The sequence below is a fragment of the Micropterus salmoides genome, unplaced genomic scaffold (genome assembly GCF_014851395.1).
Source record: "Micropterus salmoides isolate LMB-PRFRI ecotype aquatic unplaced genomic scaffold, ASM1485139v1 Ms_hic_scaffold_384, whole genome shotgun sequence".
In the NCBI taxonomy this organism is placed as follows: Eukaryota; Metazoa; Chordata; class Actinopteri; order Centrarchiformes; family Centrarchidae; genus Micropterus; species Micropterus salmoides.
In genome coordinates this window covers 1-19,642 of record NW_024043195.1, presented here as the reverse complement: position 1 = coordinate 19,642, position 19,642 = coordinate 1, and the positions used below count along the sequence as shown (strand labels likewise).

At 37.8% G+C, this 19,642-nt stretch overlaps 1 protein-coding gene across 1 annotated transcript; it reads right to left on the bottom strand.

The window, feature by feature from the left end:
- Positions 1–1,929: 1,929 nt before the first annotated feature.
- On the bottom strand, positions 1,930–15,031 carry LOC119885000 (protein phosphatase 1H-like). The gene is made up of 3 exons (XM_038695262.1): positions 14,491–15,031; positions 5,187–5,352; positions 1,930–2,455 (listed from the first exon to the last, which is right to left on the bottom strand). Exons 1-3 carry the CDS (start codon positions 14,721–14,723, stop codon positions 2,075–2,077), a joined length of 780 nt encoding a protein of 259 aa, XP_038551190.1. The 5' UTR covers positions 14,724–15,031; the 3' UTR covers positions 1,930–2,074.
- Between the last annotated feature and the right edge of the window lie 4,611 nt (positions 15,032–19,642).

The following is a 19,642-nucleotide window of genomic DNA, read 5'->3' as shown; positions in this document are numbered from 1 at the left end:
TTTAGACATTAATGGCAGTGTGATGTGTTATTTTGAGGGGACAGCAATATGTTATACAAGCTGTACACTCACTACTTTACACTGTAGCAAAGTGTCATTTCTTCAGTGCACACACAAAAATGTGAGGGGTGTAATCACTTTTGTGAGATACTGTATGTGGGCATTTGACTGTTGGTGAGACAAAACAAGACATCACATTCACCATGTCCTGTGAGAACTTATGATTTTTGACACTGACAACTTTTGGTAATTGCTAAAAAGAGTAACTGGTGATTATTGTTAGTTGTAGCTTTAATCATTATAAATACTGCATCTAGTTTAGTTGTAGGTGCAACAAGGGTGGAGCATTATATTTTTGTGTAATAGTTTAATTCCTCTTGTTTTAAGTAAGTCATTTGCTTGTTTAAATTTTGCTGGCATGCATTATACTGTCTACATGGCAATCTATAATTTACTGCAAGTAAAACCACTTTCAGAACAAGACGTGTGACTCTAATCTCTCAGTGCAGCTATACATAAGATCATTACTCTTTCGAAACCCAAACAAGGACAAAAATAACAGAGACTGTTGATCAAAAGCCTGACGTTGAAACTGAGGGCAGGGACCTTTGACTTCTTCACCTTCAAAGCCTGTCAGGCAGGCTCGCACTGTTTTGATTGGCTCTGGTCTTGATCTCTTGGCATGCATGAGTTAAGTCTCCAGCATCCACTTACGGCCAGATGGCTAGTGTGTGTCACCTGCAGCAACTATAAGGGAAAAGTACATCACTTTTCCTGGCTCTTGTGCTGTTTGCCAACTGACTGACAGACACCATATGCTGCTAAAAGGGAACAACACTCCAGATGAGTTCATGTCAACTTACAGCAGTACAGTAAATACCTAAAAATCCTACTTTTGCGTATCAAATGCTAATACTCCAATGTTGGCTTGACAGCTGCATAATGAGTCCGACAATAAGCATGTTTGGTGAAATACTAACTGTTTGGAACATACTGAGCACATGGATTGGCAGAAGAGAGGTGGGTTAATGTGATTTGAAGAGTTTTGATATATGTTTTCCACTGAATGACTGAATCATTTTCAGGGTTGAGATATGTAATAAAACAAGGGTGTTTGTGCTATAAAGTATACTCTATACGCTGTGTCCCCAGGTCAACAACAGGGAAATGGTTCTTGTAAACCAAAAGCAGGAAACTGGGAGGCTTGTGTGCATTACGCTTGACCGTCTAATTACAGTGAATCAATATCAATTGACTTAGTAATTCGATTTTAATGGATGTTAAATAACCATACTAAATCCTCCGTATGTGCAATGATACTGATGTGGCAGCCTACTGTGTGAATCAACAGTAGATTGGAAATGCTGGACACAAATTGGTACAAGAGTCTGTATCAGAGTGTAGTTTTTACCAAGTTATGTTATGTTGTATCTGTGTAAGTAAATAGTAATAGTAAATAGCACATGCAAGGAAAGAAAAAAAAAATACAGATTAACTGTTATTTTTTTTCTGTTAGCAGTACCAACAGAAAAAAACCTTTTTCCCCCCACATACAGATAAAACCACAGATGGAAGATACAACTCTGGGTGATTTCACAGGAGGATGGCAAGCAATGTTGTTCTGGGGATTATAGGAAATGATTAACTAAAATAGCAGTACATAAGTGACATTAAAGGAGAGTCTATATTCAGAAAAACAACAGTTAAAATACTTTTAGACATCATAAACTGATAACATACTGTACATAAGTTTAGGGATAAAATGCCTAATTATAATATAGAGCTGAAAAGTTTCCTCCCAGCTCACTTTTTATGAAACTCAACTTTTAACATCAAAGTTAGGCTGACAAGATTAGGGGGCACAAATGTGTACAAAAACAGAATCAGGGACAGTATCTTTAAAATTGTCTTTCATTGTACAACAAGGGATTAGGAGCAGCGAGAAAACATTTATTTAAGTTCTGTAATTTGAATGGTGTGTATTGAATATTCATTGCACATCAGACAGGTGATCCAAGATCTTATCTGCCAAAAGGTCGGCACCTTATTTAATGACAACTTTCAGATTTCTACTTCATACCAAGCACATGCCTCTTACCATGTCTTTGAAAGCGTTTTCGATGGCTCCAATCACCAGGCTCTCCTGTGAAACTTTCTTTTCAGTAAAGAAGCGCATAGGTGGGGTGCTGGGAGAACCCGGAGCCCCTGCGGCACCACGGAGCGAGGCGGCCCTGGTGAGGGCGCGTTGGGATGTCGGGGTGAGGTGGTGATTGATAGGCTCCTCCCCAAGGCATGTGGGGGGCACCAGGTTTGGAGTGCAGATGATCTCCATCACTTCCTGAAGGTGCAGTGCGATGTGGTGATGCAGAAGGTGGGAAGCCACAACAGCCACCCCAGAGCCAGCGTGGCCATCAAACAACGCCCAATAGTGCAAGGTTAGGTCTTCAGAGCTGTCCTGGATATAGAGGAGTCAAACACAGACACATTATTCAATTGTGTCAATATTTACACCTGCGGGATGTAGAATGTAAGTAGAGGAGTTTTGTCAGACTTCACATTCATACTGATCAACCAAACAGTGACTGAAAATGTCTGTATTTTCTATGGAGTAAACTCATCCAGTGTGTGAAAAGCTGAGAATACTAGCCATGGCTTAACTTTTTGTAGTAGTAATCAATTAGAAGTTGATAACAGCCAATCAGATATTTCAAGATCTAATACGGTAATCATCTCTAAATGGATCCTTGGGCAACAGCTGCATCCAATACTGGGATTTATGATTTCCAGTTACAAGGTACAGTATATTTGTTATCAAATGTACAAAATGTAAAGACTCATCATCCAACATTATATAAGTGTGAATATGGTATAAGTCAAAACTTAATTTCTTCTTGTAGTCATATGATAAAATGCAGTGTAGTGCCCAATAATCTAAAGATACTGTACATCTTAGGCGGAAATAAGAAAAAAAAGGGAACAAAAACAAAGTGATTTCTGCTATACAAATTTGTGCCTTTCTCTGATCTTTGTTGTTGTTTTTTTTATGAAATTCTGCTTGATTTTACTTCTTTTCTAAAACATATTCAAATGAAAGGGGGGGAACAACACTGATAAAATTGCTTGAAACTGACAAATTGTATTGCAACCTGTGGCAGGTGGCATGAGGAGATTATTTGTAAAGGGTCACAAGCCAAAAAGGTTGGGAACCACATCAGTGGTACTGTCTCGGTGACCAGAAGAATAGAAACCCTTGTTCGTTGGACCAACTTTAGCCCCGCGTACAGCTGCCAGAGAGACTCAGACAGGAAGCTGTATGGTCCAGGTGTTATGAGTGAAAGCTACATTATATTCTACTGCATTTCAATTCACCCCATTCTGTAGATGCTCAGTGGGAACGCTTTCAGGGGGACTGCACTGATCAATTCAATGAAACCCTTTGATGAAAGAATACCCTTGATGGTCTGCTGTGATGTTAACGTAGGCTCATCAATGCTTCAATCTGCAGGTTTTAATAGAAACGCCATGATGCACTGCATGTTACAAAACTGAATATTGTCTTTTGTGTTCATCCTCAAAGTGCCACCTCCTACATAACGTTTAGACAAAGAGTCTTGGGATCTGCTTCATTCACTGTACTCCTGTGAGTTTGTCGCAGCAACTCTATGATCTTCCGCACTCCAGGAACCAATGGCCATGATTTTTCCATGTCTGATAAATACAACTCCAATCTTAGTAATTAAGTCACATATAATAAAACGTATAGTATACATATATAAAGTAAAAAAGAGAGGGCTGACTGACCTCTACAGGGACAGGGTTTATACTGCGTATGTTCTGGTCACTGATTATAGATGATTGCTTGCACATATTTCTGCACACACTAAAGCTCTGATTTTCTAAATATACTGCAGGCAGACAGTACAACTTTTAGCCTATGAAGCAAACAAAGAGCACTAGAAAAGCTCTACACTACTCTCATTGGTCTAGTATCACTGCAGTAGTGAGTCATGAGGTACTTGCATGAGTTTGCTGTAGGCTCTGGGAGGGCCTGAGTAAAATACTTGCAGACTGAGGGGACATTTTTAGCAGAAGTATTACTTTATATATATAGATACATGTTGCCTTTAGAAATGAAATCACAAAGTTCTATATATGAAAGGGTTAGAGATGAACAAACAATGAGGAAATACAGAAATCACAGAGTGCATGTCAAATCATAAAGACAGTGAAATACAGGGGATAGACATCAATGTTTACTAGTTTAATCGTATTTTCAGCCTTCTAACAAAAAAGGAACAGAGCCACCATTGTCACTGACTGACTTAAGTGTGTCAATATACTGTGTAAATGTAGTACACTGGCCTACAAAAGCAAACAGCAGTAAGTTTATTTTTTATAATGACAAACACTTTTCTTTTGTACACGACATACTGTACACGTGGAAGGACTATTATTAATTAATATTTAATATTTAACTAAGGTTAAAGGCTATTTGTTTGTTTCTATAAGCAAACGTACTCGCATTTGCCTGCCCGTGTTAGTGGCTGTCAAGAGCTGTTAAAGGCAACTGTGGTGTGTAAAGGACGCTGTGCTATACGCCCCAATAAACTGCTGATGGCACAGGATAAGGGGACAGTGGTTCCTAACAGCAGGCCCCAGGGACATTCAAAGACTTCATCAACTCTTATCATTACCTGCTATTCATCAGTGAATAAATGTTTAAATGTAGACTCCAATCTGTGACCATCATTAACATTTTATCAAAATGATGGCCCACTCCCAAATAGCATTTGAATTCAAATGATAAAATTCAGCTCTTATTTGTTCTTTAAAATTATTTTTTTTAAATGTTTGCTCTTAAAAATATAAGAAAAAAAGAATATGACTTGTTAAACTCCTACACTCACGTTTTTATAAGAATTTCCACTTCACCTCAGCAGATGGCAGAAATTCTTTTTTTACTTCAATACCCAGAAATCATGATGTTACCAGCACACATGTTTATCCGTCCTGTCAGTATGTTATTAATTCTAGGGAGGTAATAGATCTCACTGCAGTTGCATTTTGTTCATTCTTAACTTATCCTTCCTGTGTTCATAAAATGTGTCTGCAGAATGTCATTCAAGTTGGACACATGGAAAAGGTAAATATTTCCTAACTGAACCAGACCCATTAATTGGACTGACCAGGCACTCCCGGAGGCCTAAACCCTCTCCATTGGGCAGGGAAGACCTCCTGCGGGTCATGGGGGTCCTGTTGGGCGCAGAGCTTCCTGCAGGTCTCCTTTTGAGTACCAGCACCTCGCAACAAGCCTGGTCCTCATTTAAAGTGCTCTTTCCTGCGTTGATCACCCTGGATAACAGAGAGAGGCGACAACACACAGAACAAAAAAAAGGGACATGAACAGGACATGTTATGAGATAAAGATATCACAAAAACTGAAATTTAAAGATATATATATTATTAAAGAAATTTAATGAGAAATATGGCATGAAACATTTCATAAAACATTAATTTAAAAGCCATATGCATTGTACTGTATACATTACAAAACCTTAAGATAAGTGTATACTATGCATGCATGTATAATTGTAAGTAACCCTAACCCTAAGTATGAATAACAAATACAATATACATCAAATTACATTAAAGTATACAAAATATATGTGCAATAGGTAATATACATCCACTATATAATAATAATAATACTAATATGAAATATATATATATATATATATATATATATATATATATATATATATATATATATATATATATATATATATATATATTTTTTTTTTTTTTTTTTTTTTTTTTTTTTTCATATTCTCTTCTATCAGAAACAGAATGAGTATCTTGGATTAAACTTTTCAAAAGGTTATTTCAAAGTGAGACAATGAGAGATAAAGTCGGCAGACACACACTCTTTACATACACATGTATGTCAATTTGAGACCCACGCATGTAGGGTAGAGGACCGAAAGACACATAAATACTGCATTATACAACACCTGGCAGATGGTGCACTGCTGCTGCGAGCTGCTGTAGTCATGGACAAGAACACACTGCTTAACAATACTCTAGGCGTTCTCAATTTAGCCACACCGCAGGAGATGTTAGGTCTACAGTATCTCTATTAAAACTGTGCATATAGTAGCTTGTGAAATTAGAGCTAGACAAGCAAGAGGCACGCAGGAAAGTGTGTGTGTTGGCGGTATTCTTTCACTTTGAACTTGCTGTCAGTTTCTGCTCTCAACATATAATTGTCATAACACTAACAATGTTTATGCTTAAAGATGTACAGACTGGTATCATGCCTCTAAATATTTACAAAATGTCTCAAGTCATAATCATATCAAATATATGAGATATTATATGGCTATATGTTAATATAAGAGGCAGCCATGAATACTTCCTTGTTTAATGAGGATGAACATGCAGAGAAGAGATCTTCTGTCTCCAGCTAACAAAACCCTATTGTAAAACTGACGGATATTGACTGGGCAGATCTTCACTCAGTAAGGTTTACACAAGTCTTACACAATGGGCTATTTACCACTTCCCTGATCCTAAAACCTAAAAATTGCACACTCCTTGCATTGTGTCAATAAGACAGGTTTAAAGGAAACACACACATTTGCCTACACAGCTACCCAACTATTATGAATTCACACCTTCCTACATTAGTGGCATGGCACATTGAATCAGAATAGTGTTGAACATTAGTCAATTAATTGAATAGTCTTTCAACACAAATATCAATTATCTCAAACTGTTTTTATAATAATCATTTAAGTCATCTATCAGTCAAATGTGTGCTAATATTTGGTTAGTTTTTTTGTTCTGTTTTTCTTTTTTTTCTTTCACAAGTCTCTTAAAAATGGTCAATTTAATGATGTTATGGTCTGGAAGAAGATCAACAGTAATGTAAACACACAGTGTAATAATATGTAGTTATTAGGTTAAAAAATGCTAAACCTACTGCATGCCCTATTAACTCCTTTCCCTAACTTCATTTGAATAAAGGCCACAAACTTCATGCACCATCATGCATGTCTGAGACCACAGCACTGGATGGAGTGATATTCATTTGACCCTGGAAGATCACAAGATTTATCAAAACTCATCTCTGATATAAGAGGAAAAGCCATCAACCCCCCGAGGGATGATCTGTGTCCGAGAGCAGGGCTGTCATATTCGGTTACCTCATTTTATTTCTTCACATTTGAGACAATGGCATGACCTTAATTACCCTGTCAGAGCTGTAATCTACATTGCACTTCTTTTCCTTTTCAGTAACACTTGACCTGACGTTTTACTCCAAAGGTATTATCAGATTCAACCAAGTTGGTTTTAGGGCATTACGATATTATAAATTTGCAAAATGTCAATTTCAGTTAAGATTTTTTTAAACACATCTACATTCTTTATGTTAAATATTTCTTATTATGCACCGTATGACTCCTGTTAACATGAGAATTAGGTCAGATTTTGGATATTTGTATGTGTACATTGACACGCCTATCTTTATATCCCAAAATTACTGCCGCTTTTATATATTGTGTACCTACCTACATTCGTAATTTTAAATGTTTAAAATAACTTCTTATTGCATATTTGATCTGTATTTAGATATTCTTCTTTGCTACATTCCTTTGTATTCAGGTTTCTCTTTGTTTTTTATTTTTATTGCTGTTACTATTACTTTCGGCTGTAACATTTCAGCTTCCACAAAGAGATCATTTGTTCAGTGGTAACTCAAAGTTAAGCTACACGTTAAGGAAAGCTGACACTGAAGTGAAACAGCATTCTGTTGTTTCTGCCTCAGAGTGATGTGCTGTGACGCGCCATAACATGTGCTGCATCATGTGATTGAGCACTGGGAGGCTTTATATGTAAAAAGTGCTGCTCATGGGCATTGTCTCCACAGACAATGCCCATGAGCACTGGCTTATTTTAATCAGACCTTTACAATGGAATAATATTTTAAAAAGCTGAGAAAGAGTCAGAAGAAAAACCAAGCAGTATTATAGGTAAACCTACAATAAAATAGCATTTTTGTGGTGTTTACAATGTGTTTTAAGCCTTCTTTATGTTGTAAGTATTTGTTGAACATGCATACCCTAAGTTCATTCAACAACTACCGCTTAACACTGTTAAACACTCTGGAGCTGCCACTTTCTCATCTCTGTTCCCTTAAAGCTGGAGTGCGGGACTTTTACGTATAAACAAACGTCTATCACATTCAAGCTCTTGCCAAACGAGTTCACACAATGCTGATTAAGCCTATCACCACCAGGTAAATCCCTCTGTGTTTCACAGCATATTAGCGTCTTTAAAAATGGTGTCTGAGGCGTCATTCCAGCGCTGGCACACCAGTAATGATGCATTTTATGTCAACCAGCAATGACTGGTTTCCAAAAGCTGAGCGAGGAAGCAACCCAGAGCCATCAGAGAACTCCATGATCAACCATGGTGTAAACAAAACAAAACAAGAATTGTTTATGGTTTATTTTGTTAATTATGATTGCATAGTTTGCGTTAATATGCCCCGGCATCATTGCATTGTAAGCAGACATACCAAAAAAAACACCCGATTTGAAACTGAACAGAGGTGACGCAACTCTGGAGAAGGCTACAGCCACTAGGAGTATGGAAGAGCCTATGGAAGAAAAACCCATGAGGCGTCCAATAAAAGTTTCTGACGCTCCAGATAAAAAAAGAAACTCTGCATTCAGAGGAAGAATTATAGTCAAAAAAAGAAAGTGAAGGACGGTAAAAACAAACACGGATAACCATTGCTATAGCTTTTCCTTGTTGGAGAGCACTTAAGAGAAGAGACTGAAGGCAGATGCTGCATTACTGCTCTTGGACAGGTTGGAACTTGTAAAATATTTGGAGTAGGCTATGTAGCTATTACATGTACCCTTCGCTAAGCAATGCCCCGAATACACAGCTGGCCAATCACACTCTTGTGGCAACAGTAACTAAGGAGGCGGGGCTTAGCGAAGGGTCAATTGATTATGGTCTTAGAACTGTGGAAATGTCTCTATATTTTTGTAGCTAATTCTGAACACGAGTCGGGGGCGAGCTCACCTGTAGGCATACGTCATGTGCACGTGAAGACAGTGTTTATGTAATTAGACAAATTAGACAAAAGTTCCGCACTACAGGTTTATTTCAGATATTAATTCAATTAACTTCAAATTTTCTAATGTGTATAGCACAATCTTACACAAAATTATTTCAAAGTGTTTTACATGAAAACAAAATAAGTGCAGAGTATGCCAACCTACAGCCTTCTAGTCATAAGCCAAAGAACTGACAAACATACAAAAGGCAGTGATGGGGCTAGTGTTTAGCTTACAGACATATTGATTAGGTATTGATTAGATTGCTGCTGACATTGCAGGGGTATGCGTTATTGGTACTCAGTCATTACAGTGAGTGAGTGAGCAAAGCTTTTTCACAAATTATTCTTTACACTCTCAGTGCCATTACCCCCCTATACCAACAAGCAAGTTGGAATAGGTGAAGAGAGGGGGAATTCAGGTGAAGCGCATTTGGTTTTTGCTACACCATCATCAAAATTGGATCTATCCAATTGATAAAGTTCCTCTAACAGCTCTTAATGAACCTCTTCTTCAGGCTACTTCAGAAAAAGAATTGGTTTTGGCATAATCATCCCACCACTGGACAGAAGCTTTCTATTATATTTTATGCTGACTGTCACCCTTGATTTGTTTTCATGACCACAGTGAGTTGAACCCCACTTTATCTAAACTAGAGCTACATATTGTCCCATGTATGTTCACCCTCCAAAACGTAGCTTGGAGCAAACAGTCAGATAAAGGCTAGAACCAAACAGTACAACCCAATTAGAATCAGACTGAAGTCACACCAGGTTAATTAATCATATAATAGAGGCTGCCTCTAATTATTATTGTCATAATCTATATATCCACCAATTATTTCCTTGATTAATCAATCACTTAACGTATCATTTGACTGCACCCAAAGAAGTGGTAATGGCTATCACTAGCAAGGACCACGCCATCAATATATGCGTTGAAATGATTTATTGATGAACAAAATGATTGTGCAAGGCTTGGATCTGCTGGTTAGCTGTGTTTCTATGTGGGGAAGCTTTGATGTGAAATCCACCGTAGTACCTGGTTCACGACAGACCCCCTCATAACCCAACAGAGAGGAGGAAGCAGAAGAGCAAACAGGAGAAAGAAGTAGGAAGGGAGGGGTGCAGAACGCAAGAGCAAAGAACAGTGTATGGGTTAGTATGGCATTTATAGAAATGTCAGAATTGACATGGTTGAGGTATGGCTCTGCTCCTGAAACACTGCTAAATAGCTACACTTAATGAGGTGGCCTTTAATAACTTACTTAAAGTGCACAATGTGTCTATGTGCACAAACTGCTGCATTTGTACACTAACCTGAAGGTGGTGATGTATGTAGTAACATCACTGACTGTACCACAACTAATAATATGAGGTATGTTAGCTGTGATACACTCAGTGGCCACTTTATTGGGAACACCTGTACAATCTAATGCAATCCAGTGCAACTGTTCTGTCATAAAGCTTTTTGACACTGCTGTGAAGGTGTTAATTCAATTACATGTTTTTAGCAGAGTGATGATATTGTGCTGGACTGTAATATATTCAGAGAATCAGCACTAAATGTAGCCTGTCCGTAAAGTGAGGCCAGTAAGTGAAAAAAGGGTAACACAAGTTAGAGTGAGCAATACTCACTGATCCATTTAAATGATCATGCTCACTGGGCCTGACAGTCAGACCACTCAGAGAGAGTGCATCAAAATCCTCCTCATAAAGCAGAACTGCTCTTCTTGTCTCCACAGGGAGCAACACAATAACCCAAGATAACCCCAGAAAGCTCAGAGAGGTCTACTCATAGACAGGCAGCAACATGAAGGAGAAAAACACAGTACAGAGCAGGGATGTGCAATTCATCCTGAATGTCCCTAGACTTTGATTTGACATTTTCAAGAAAATTATCTTTAAATACTGGTACTGATACTACAGAATCCTTTTACATAATTTAGCATATGAATCTTGAAAGAAAAGTATAAGAAGTGCAGCAAAGTAACTATTTCTCAAATATTCTGAGTATGAGTGTAACATTTATCAAAATTGGCAGGATACACTAGGGCTGCCCCCTAATAGTCGACTAAACCGGTCAGTTGGTCGCAGAAAAAACCAACTAAGACCTCACACTCCATTTGAGAGCCTTTCCTTGTCATCGGGACCAAAGTATCAGGGGATTACGCCTTGCAAAAGCTTTTTCTCTAGAACCTTTGGTAAAAACTGTTTTTGATATTTGTGTGATATTGTGTGTGTAGCGTGGTTTCTGTGTGTTCTTTCTGCTGCAAAACGAATTGCCCTCTGGGGGAAAATAAAGTACTACTTGACTTGACTTGACTTGACTTTTGATTTGACTTGAAACGACTACAGACTGTACAGAACTCAGCTGCTAGGCTTTTAACCAGAACCCAGTTTTACGATAACATCACACCTGTTTTCGACTCTTAAAATTGTCTCTTGGGCAGGGGTCTCCAGTCTCTCCCTGAACCGAGGCCCTGGAGCAACCTGGCTGAGGAAATAAGGCTGTCAGAGTCAGTGTGTTTATTTAAATCACTTCTAAAAACGCACTTTTATAGGAAAGCATATTCTTTCTTTTTTTTACTTCTTATTTTTCTTGTATTTTATCACGGTCGTATTTTATTTCATCCTTGTCTCTGAAGTGAAGCACTTTGTACTCTGTTGATATGTGCTCTATAGATAAAGTTTAAAAGTTGCAAAACAGAACTTTTCTCTGAAAACAAAGAAGTCACCTACTGGCGCACTTCTGATAACTCTAGCTGCCATTAGCTAGTTAGTTCAGTTAGCTGACTCTACCCGAACTTGGAGTTTGGAGTACCGTGCGTAGAGTGTAGGTTTTTGTTTAAACCACTAAGACAGGAGCTTTGGTCCACCGAAGTGGCCATTAGTTGACTAATGGCTTGAAACTAACAACTACTAGTCGACAAGGATAATCTTTAACCGGGGCAGCCCTAGGATACACACACTTTACCATCTCAGAGATTCCCTTAAAACCGTGTTTTCTTTAAAGAAAAACAACTAATTCAAAGTATCTGTTTTGTATTCCTGTTAGCCAGTCTTAAATACTGCATGTTACATCTTAGTATATGTGAAAATATAAACAAGGTTAAGAGTACTCAATGTCATATGGGATGGATGGTACAATAGAGAAAGATGCCAACTTGTGAGTATTAACATTATGACAACCAATAGAAGATATAAAAAAGTAATGACTTTATAATAGCATCAGACATAAGAACCGCTCTCAATGCTACCCAGGCAAGTGTAACCTCCAGATGATCTTCTTTAGATGCACTACTAAGTATCTATCCTGCCTTTTATCAGTAAGATCCATTGGTAGCCTGTCTGACCCTCTTAACCTGTGGATCTGTATGGATCACATCATCTTATATGGGCTCAGGATTTTTCCACCGACAGTGAGTTTTCACAACAACAAAGTCTGCTGGTCAACCAGCTGTTGACAAATCCCCAGTATGGCTCTGTCCTGGCGATATCTAGCCCAAAAATCTGTATTTTCATTGCAACTAAAATTATATGAACCACTTTAGAACATACTGGGTGAGGGTTCACAGAAGCGAATTATCATCCTTTCTTTTCTGAGATAAAAAGAAAAAAAAAAAAGAAATTTCATGGCAGATATAGCATGAGGAAAAAGCATAGAGGAGGGCATGTATGAGAATCCAACAATTTCAAAATTTCTATTTCATTCTATAGGAAGAGGAGACCTTATACATCTGTTTTAGTACTGAAATAGTGAATCAAGGATCAACAGTTGTAGTTGTAGCCCTAATGTCTCTCTTTGCTGATAAAGTGTTCATCTAAATTGGGTTCACAGAAGGACAGCAGAAGTTGAAACTATAGATGCAAAGAGATAGGGGGAGTTTCTACACACAGTGATCTTACTGCACATATAACATCATCGATTAAACAATGAAGCTCAAGGAAAAAGGCACTCTGTCATAACAGCCTATCAGCAGCATGAAGATAAGACTATGTCGAGGGAAAAACACAGAACAAACTCATCTTATTTGTGAATTTATGAATGTGTAAAACAGGCACTTAACTGCCTGTTTCACACATTGTGGAGTTAGATTTGCCTCAAGGAATGAAATGTGACCTCTATAGTTATTAGACAGCCTGACTAACCACAAGACCACCCGGATACTTTATATGGGCTGCATGACTAGAAGCGGTTGTGACTGTGCTCTTGGGCGTTAGATAATGATGAGAACAAGACTCTATCACATATTTTGTGTTATGTCCTATCAAAGGTGAATGTAAACTATATGAAATCAGCATTTGTGTAGTTAAGGTTTGTTTTAGTCTGAGGGTGGGGTACAGCACGCTGCTCTAACCAGCATGGAAATAAAGTAATCCCCTACTTCCCTCTCCTGTTTGTTGCTGTTAGAAAAAGTCAAAATATTTCACCAAGTCTGCATCATCTCATGTTTGTTGTGACATTTTTTGTGCACCGTTTATAGAAGCAAAGTACTTAGGTTTTCATGAGTCAAGCTGCTACACTGAACTGAAACTGTTTGTAATAGCTCTCTTAAAATCAAACATAGCTGGTTTATTACACATGTGGCAGGAGGATGCAGGGTGGCAAATGGATTCCATATGCCCAAACATAAGATGTGATATCAATAATAAAAAAGATTATCTTAGGTGCGTGTTGTGTTTCACGTAACATACATCTAAAGGTCAAGTTGTACCGGCTTTACTGAGATAACAAAAGCAAAATAATAACTATTAATACAATAATACAAGACTGTGCACACAACAAAACACTGGAACAGGAGAAGTGGTTCTGGTGATGGTGATTTTTTAGAGGTTTCCTGCTGAGCCTTATGCCAATAAAACATGTCATTGCTATTTAATATCAAATAATATAATAAAACCTACTTTTGAGGGTGCAGCTTACTCTTGATCTCCTTATTATCTGTCTGCACTATTAGCTTACTTGACCTATTATAGCCTATTTAATGGTATTTTCCATCTACTAACGACACTATCACAATAATAAGGCATTCCTATAAGGCCATAAAGGCTAAAGACCCTGTCTTTTGGTAGATAGGCATGCTTATGTGTCATGGTCTTGGCCTCATAGGAGTCTGTGTTGTTTATACAGTAATGTAGGCTGTCATTTACAAGAAAGGCCAGCTGCTGCGCCTTAACCTGATTTTTAATTTAACAAGCATATGCACATAAAAGCTGACATAATAATATTAGAAGCGGCTGGTGCCTTTGTTTATGTCTTGGTGAGTGATCTCAGTGGTCCAGTAAGGACGCGCTCACTTCCCGAAGGATGCTGTGTGTGCTGTGCAAGAAAAGATGGACGCATACAAGTTACTCACTCTGCGTAGCCGGTGGACCACGGCAGCCGCTTGGTCTCCTTCACTATGAGGATCGGTCTCGCAATGTGATCCGCCGAGCACTCGACCTCGTCCGGCGAAAGTCCCAGGAACTGCGGTCTGCTGTACGGGAATTTCAGCGGCAGATCCGAGCCGCCGGGATGATCACCGTTGGGGCCACCAGCCACCATACCTCCCATAAAATTGGCCACTGCCGATTTCACCCGCGTGAGCATGGTCCTGCAGCAGCGTGGGTCCAGGAGATGCGAATGAGCGAGTTTTCCCCCGCCCGACAGATCCCCGCACTGAGACGCAGTTTCGCGGCGTGAAAGACAGACACACAGCCGCCGTGAAAACTCATTCAGCTCAGCTCGCCCTCCTGTGAACACGGAAATAAAGCCACATACACACACACACACATAGGCAGGCAGCGCTGCACGCTAGTCACGTGACAAACCGGTTGCTGCTGGTGGATTTGGCCGCACTGGCAACTCAGTGAGCAGCTTACTGTTGACAGTGCTGGAGGTCAAAGGTGCTTAATACCGGAGTTACTTCTTGGGGCAAGGTACAGCGTAATGAAGGGCTAACCCATGCTCTGAAAGTGGGCCCTCATTTTGGACTACATATTAAAACATATTAACACACATGTCTGTGAAGTTATTTCATTCATCCAATTATTCAAAGAGAGTTATAACACACACGCACACACACACATAATATTCACAATTGCAGTTTTTAGTATAATATGTTTCACATGTTTACACTGGTTTTACTTCCTAATGTTTGGGATCCCACAAACCCACTGCTGTAATCTACATGTGTTAATAATATTAACTGCAAAAACTGTTCTGGCCTCATTAAAACCTAAAATATAGAAGTGGTAACCCTTCCAGGTTGCCTTGCTCATATGATGAAGGTGACAAAATTCTAAAATGACCATTAAACATTGTTATTACACCAAATAAGAAAATATTTCATGTTTCAATTTCATTTGTGCATGTTATATATAAGTTATACAGAAATGCAATATATATACAAATATAATATATTTGATTTGTTTTTTCAAAAGTTATTCATACACAAATATATGTACATAATCCTACAGAGTGATGTTACTTGTGACTGTACTTTTGGGGTCAATTAGGACCCTGAGAGGTCTAAATCCCTGTTAGACCTCTCATCTGATAATACTCCAATAACAGAAATGGAATTAGAATGATTTAAGATTTGAGAGGAATGGTGCTGCATACAAATTACTGTCACCTTCAGTCATAGATATACCACATGAAAATCCATTGTATTTAGACCCCAAACAGAAGTAATGCGCAATTTTATGTAACTACTAACAGTTCCAATTCAGGCAGTTCTCATAATATTGGGAAAGGTCATGAAAGCATTAAGCTGATAAAAAAATGCTGAAGTGTTTGTTGATCTTTAAGAGGGTCAGTGTTCCCAGGCCGCCAAACAGAGCATAAGGATTAACACAAATTGTTCCCCTATAACAGCTAGATTTAATCCTAATTATGTTAAAGGTCACAATCCCTGATCACGATAGCTTTTCAAGAATAAAAAGATACCTAAAAATGACACACACAAACACACACACACACCAAACACAGGAAGCCAGTGTGAGTGTAGTCAGCTGACTTTGGCATTTGTACCTGATAAAACATCCATTGTAAATAAGAGGAGTGGACAACCTAGAATGTAATTGAGAAGAAACCAAATAAGCAATTCATATATGAAATTATCCATGTAGTAATAATAATAATAATAATGATGATGATAATAATAATGATGATGATGATGATGATGATAATAAATAGTAATAATAATAATATAAACTAAAGTAATCCAGTGCTTCAAAAGAGGCAGAGGCAATAATTATAGCAGATAGAGGAAAAGGTAAATAATACATATGGATAAAATAGAAGAATTGAGACAGGGACTCTGGCATCTTCATTTCCTCAAAGTGAGTTCACTGTACTTTCAAACTGACAGACACTGAACTTAACAAACTGATCTCTGTAATGAATTCAGTACACAGAAATCAGCTTTTGTCCTAGATGAGGTTACAATAACCACAACACATTAGTTAAACCCAGAGATATTACTGCAAATATGATGTATCCGGACAGTTAATTACTTTGTCATTTAATTTTTTTTCCAGTTTGTTCTGCCCTGTGGACTCAGTTTAAATCTGATTGGCTGGGCGTTCTGCAACCCACCAGGAAGTGTGTCTAGACATCAAGAACTTGTGGATACACTTAGAGCTGCATTTTGGAGAAGTAAAGCTCACGAATGATCTTTTATACAATAGCACAGTCTGCAGGCCAGCCAACCCACAGATCAGACTCACAGGCTTTCTATTCATGAACCTGCAGTGTTGAAAGGTGAAGTTTTAAATCATGACAGTCTGAAGAACTTTTAAAAAGACCCAAACATTGGTGATAGAAAGGCTGTGACAAATTGGCACTGTTCTGGGACTCATCTGGGAATGATAATTCAGATCCATTTAGGCCAAATGTTCACTGGAAAATGTTGCCATTTGGACAGAGTCTGCTTCTATCAACAACCCTTAAGCCAAATTTAGCTTGAGTCTATTAAGAGTTAGCAGACATCTGATCAGCCTTCAAATAGAAATGCACATTTTGCACAATCAAAGTCCAAGTACAACTGATTTAAGACATTTATATCTCTTATGATCATGTTTGTAGGACAACTAATTCTACAGGTATGTGAGAATTACTTATTTGCTTTAAGTCTCAAGTCAACAATGGGTAGATTAACCTGTTTGGTTGTCCAGGCCAAAACTTTTCTATCAGCCCTCACTGGCCCCTGACACACCCAACTCCTGCTTCCTTGTACACCCAGACACCAGTATACTCAAATAATACTACATGGAAATGAGATTAAAACAAAATGTATGTGTAAAACAATTAAGTCTTAGAATTAGATTTTAACACATGGCCCTTACTCACAGGACCACAAGATCACTCTTACAAAAATGTATCTGTGCTGCACAAAAACCTATGTCTTCTCCCATCCAGGTTACATTTGATAAAATTAATCATTGACAAAGTTCTTTTGTTTTGTTCAGTTTTTGTTATATGTCGACAGTGAATCCTTGTTTAGTGATATGGAAAAGATTATGGTTGGATTAAAAAAGTATTATTGAAAAGTAAACACTGACTTGAAGCATGAAACCCGGTTCCTCGTTTCAAAGTCACATGCTTTGTGTAACCATCCAAGAATACAACAAGCACCTCTATGCTTTTTGCTGACATATGATGTCAAATTACTTCCTCCTTTGGAGCTTTGAAATGAGCTGGATAGTGTTACATTTATTCCAAAACATATTAAGAAGTGAAACTTAGTTGCATATGAATGTAATTGTAGGAGAATGGGTTGTACAAGTGATATGTCTCCCCATGTTCCTATTAAAATACATATTTACTAAACCAAAGGTTTAAAGTTGTTAGAGAATTAAAGTTTTAAACTAAAGTCTTACATGGTGTATTCAATTCTCAGACATGCTATGAAACTTTTAGATTATTCTCAAATTGTGTCCAGTGGAGACTTCCAGTGTGAAGGGGATTGGTGGCGTGGCAACTTCCTTCATGACCTCAGATCACACGTGAAATTCTTGTTTTGAGTGTAAACCTTTCTACGTATGAAATGGGCTCCATGTGTGATAAACATGTGAAGTGTTTTTTTCATGCAATAAACTCGCATGTGCTTTTTTGTAAGGTTTGAAGTGATTGTTTCTGACAGTGCACAGCATGTGACTCTCTGAAGTGTAAAGTACCTTATTTTCGTAATAAGTTTATATACCCATTAAAACTGTGAGCTCATCAGTACAGAATGTCTCCAGTGAAAATGAATGTACTCCAAAGAAAGTAGAGTTACCAGTTTGGCAGACTATATCCAATCAATAATTCATGAGTTTGCCAGCAAAGAGCTCTATTGACCTAATAGCGCATAATAAGCCAGTTTGTGTCCTGGATGCATGAGAGGACGTACTTTACCTTAGGCAGGGAAAACAGCATACATAGTGAGTAAACATTAACCAGAACACTAAATGGGACCCTGGTCTATTCCATACTATAGAAATCAAGTAAACTCATATTCACAGGAGATTATCATATATGTCTGAATAATATGATATTTTCATTATGGATTAATCTGATCATTTGCTTCATTAATCAAATTGTTGTTTGGTCCATAAAATGTCATAAATGGTGAAAAATGTTAATCATTGTTCTCAAAGCCCAAGGTGACATCATCAAATGTTTTGTTTTGTCCACAACTCAAAGATATTCAGTGTACTGTCCTAGAGGAGGTAAACCTGAAAATATTCACATTGAGAAGCTGAAATCAGAGAATTTGTATTTTTCTTAAAATCAAAAAAAAAACATGCTTGTTAAAACACTATAACCAGGCTATTGAACTAAAATTTCAAAACCATCCATTTTTCAAAAAGCACACCCATTTCTCTAAACTCTACACACAAATTCCTTAATTTCTCATTGCCTACACCGTATGTTGAGAAAACACTAAGAACTGCAGTCTGAGTGTAAAGCAGGAAATGTGCATGCATTTCAGCGGACTTGGTTCATTGGGGTTGGTACATGAATTAAAGGTTGTGGTCATTGTTTTTCAAGTGTACTGTATAAACACTTAGAAAAAACTGTTTGCAACACTGAAAGTTTAGGAATTTGTTTGTAAATTTGTAAGTAAATTACTATATGCAGTGATATAGAAAAAATGCTGTAAAGGATATTGAAGCAAATGTCTACATTTCTGATGTTTCTTGTTACATATGCTTTAGTACAATCAATACAGTGAAAATATTTTATTCTATTCTATCAGGAAATACTGATTTATGCAAGAAATCATTCTAACTTCAAAGATAAAAAAAGCATCATTTATGTAATGCTGCAGTTCTTAGTGTTTCTAGGTCAGGTTTATCTGAGGGAAAATTGCTCCAGTGTTGTGGTCGGTTTGGCCAAGATGAATGTTGGTAATGCAGACTGTTTGAGTTTTGAAAAAGCTGCTTCAGTTTCTACCATGCATGCTAGCATTAAAAAAAACGCAATGCACAGACAGACCAGCCAATTGAAATCACCATCCACAGAGCCATGCCACTAGTGAG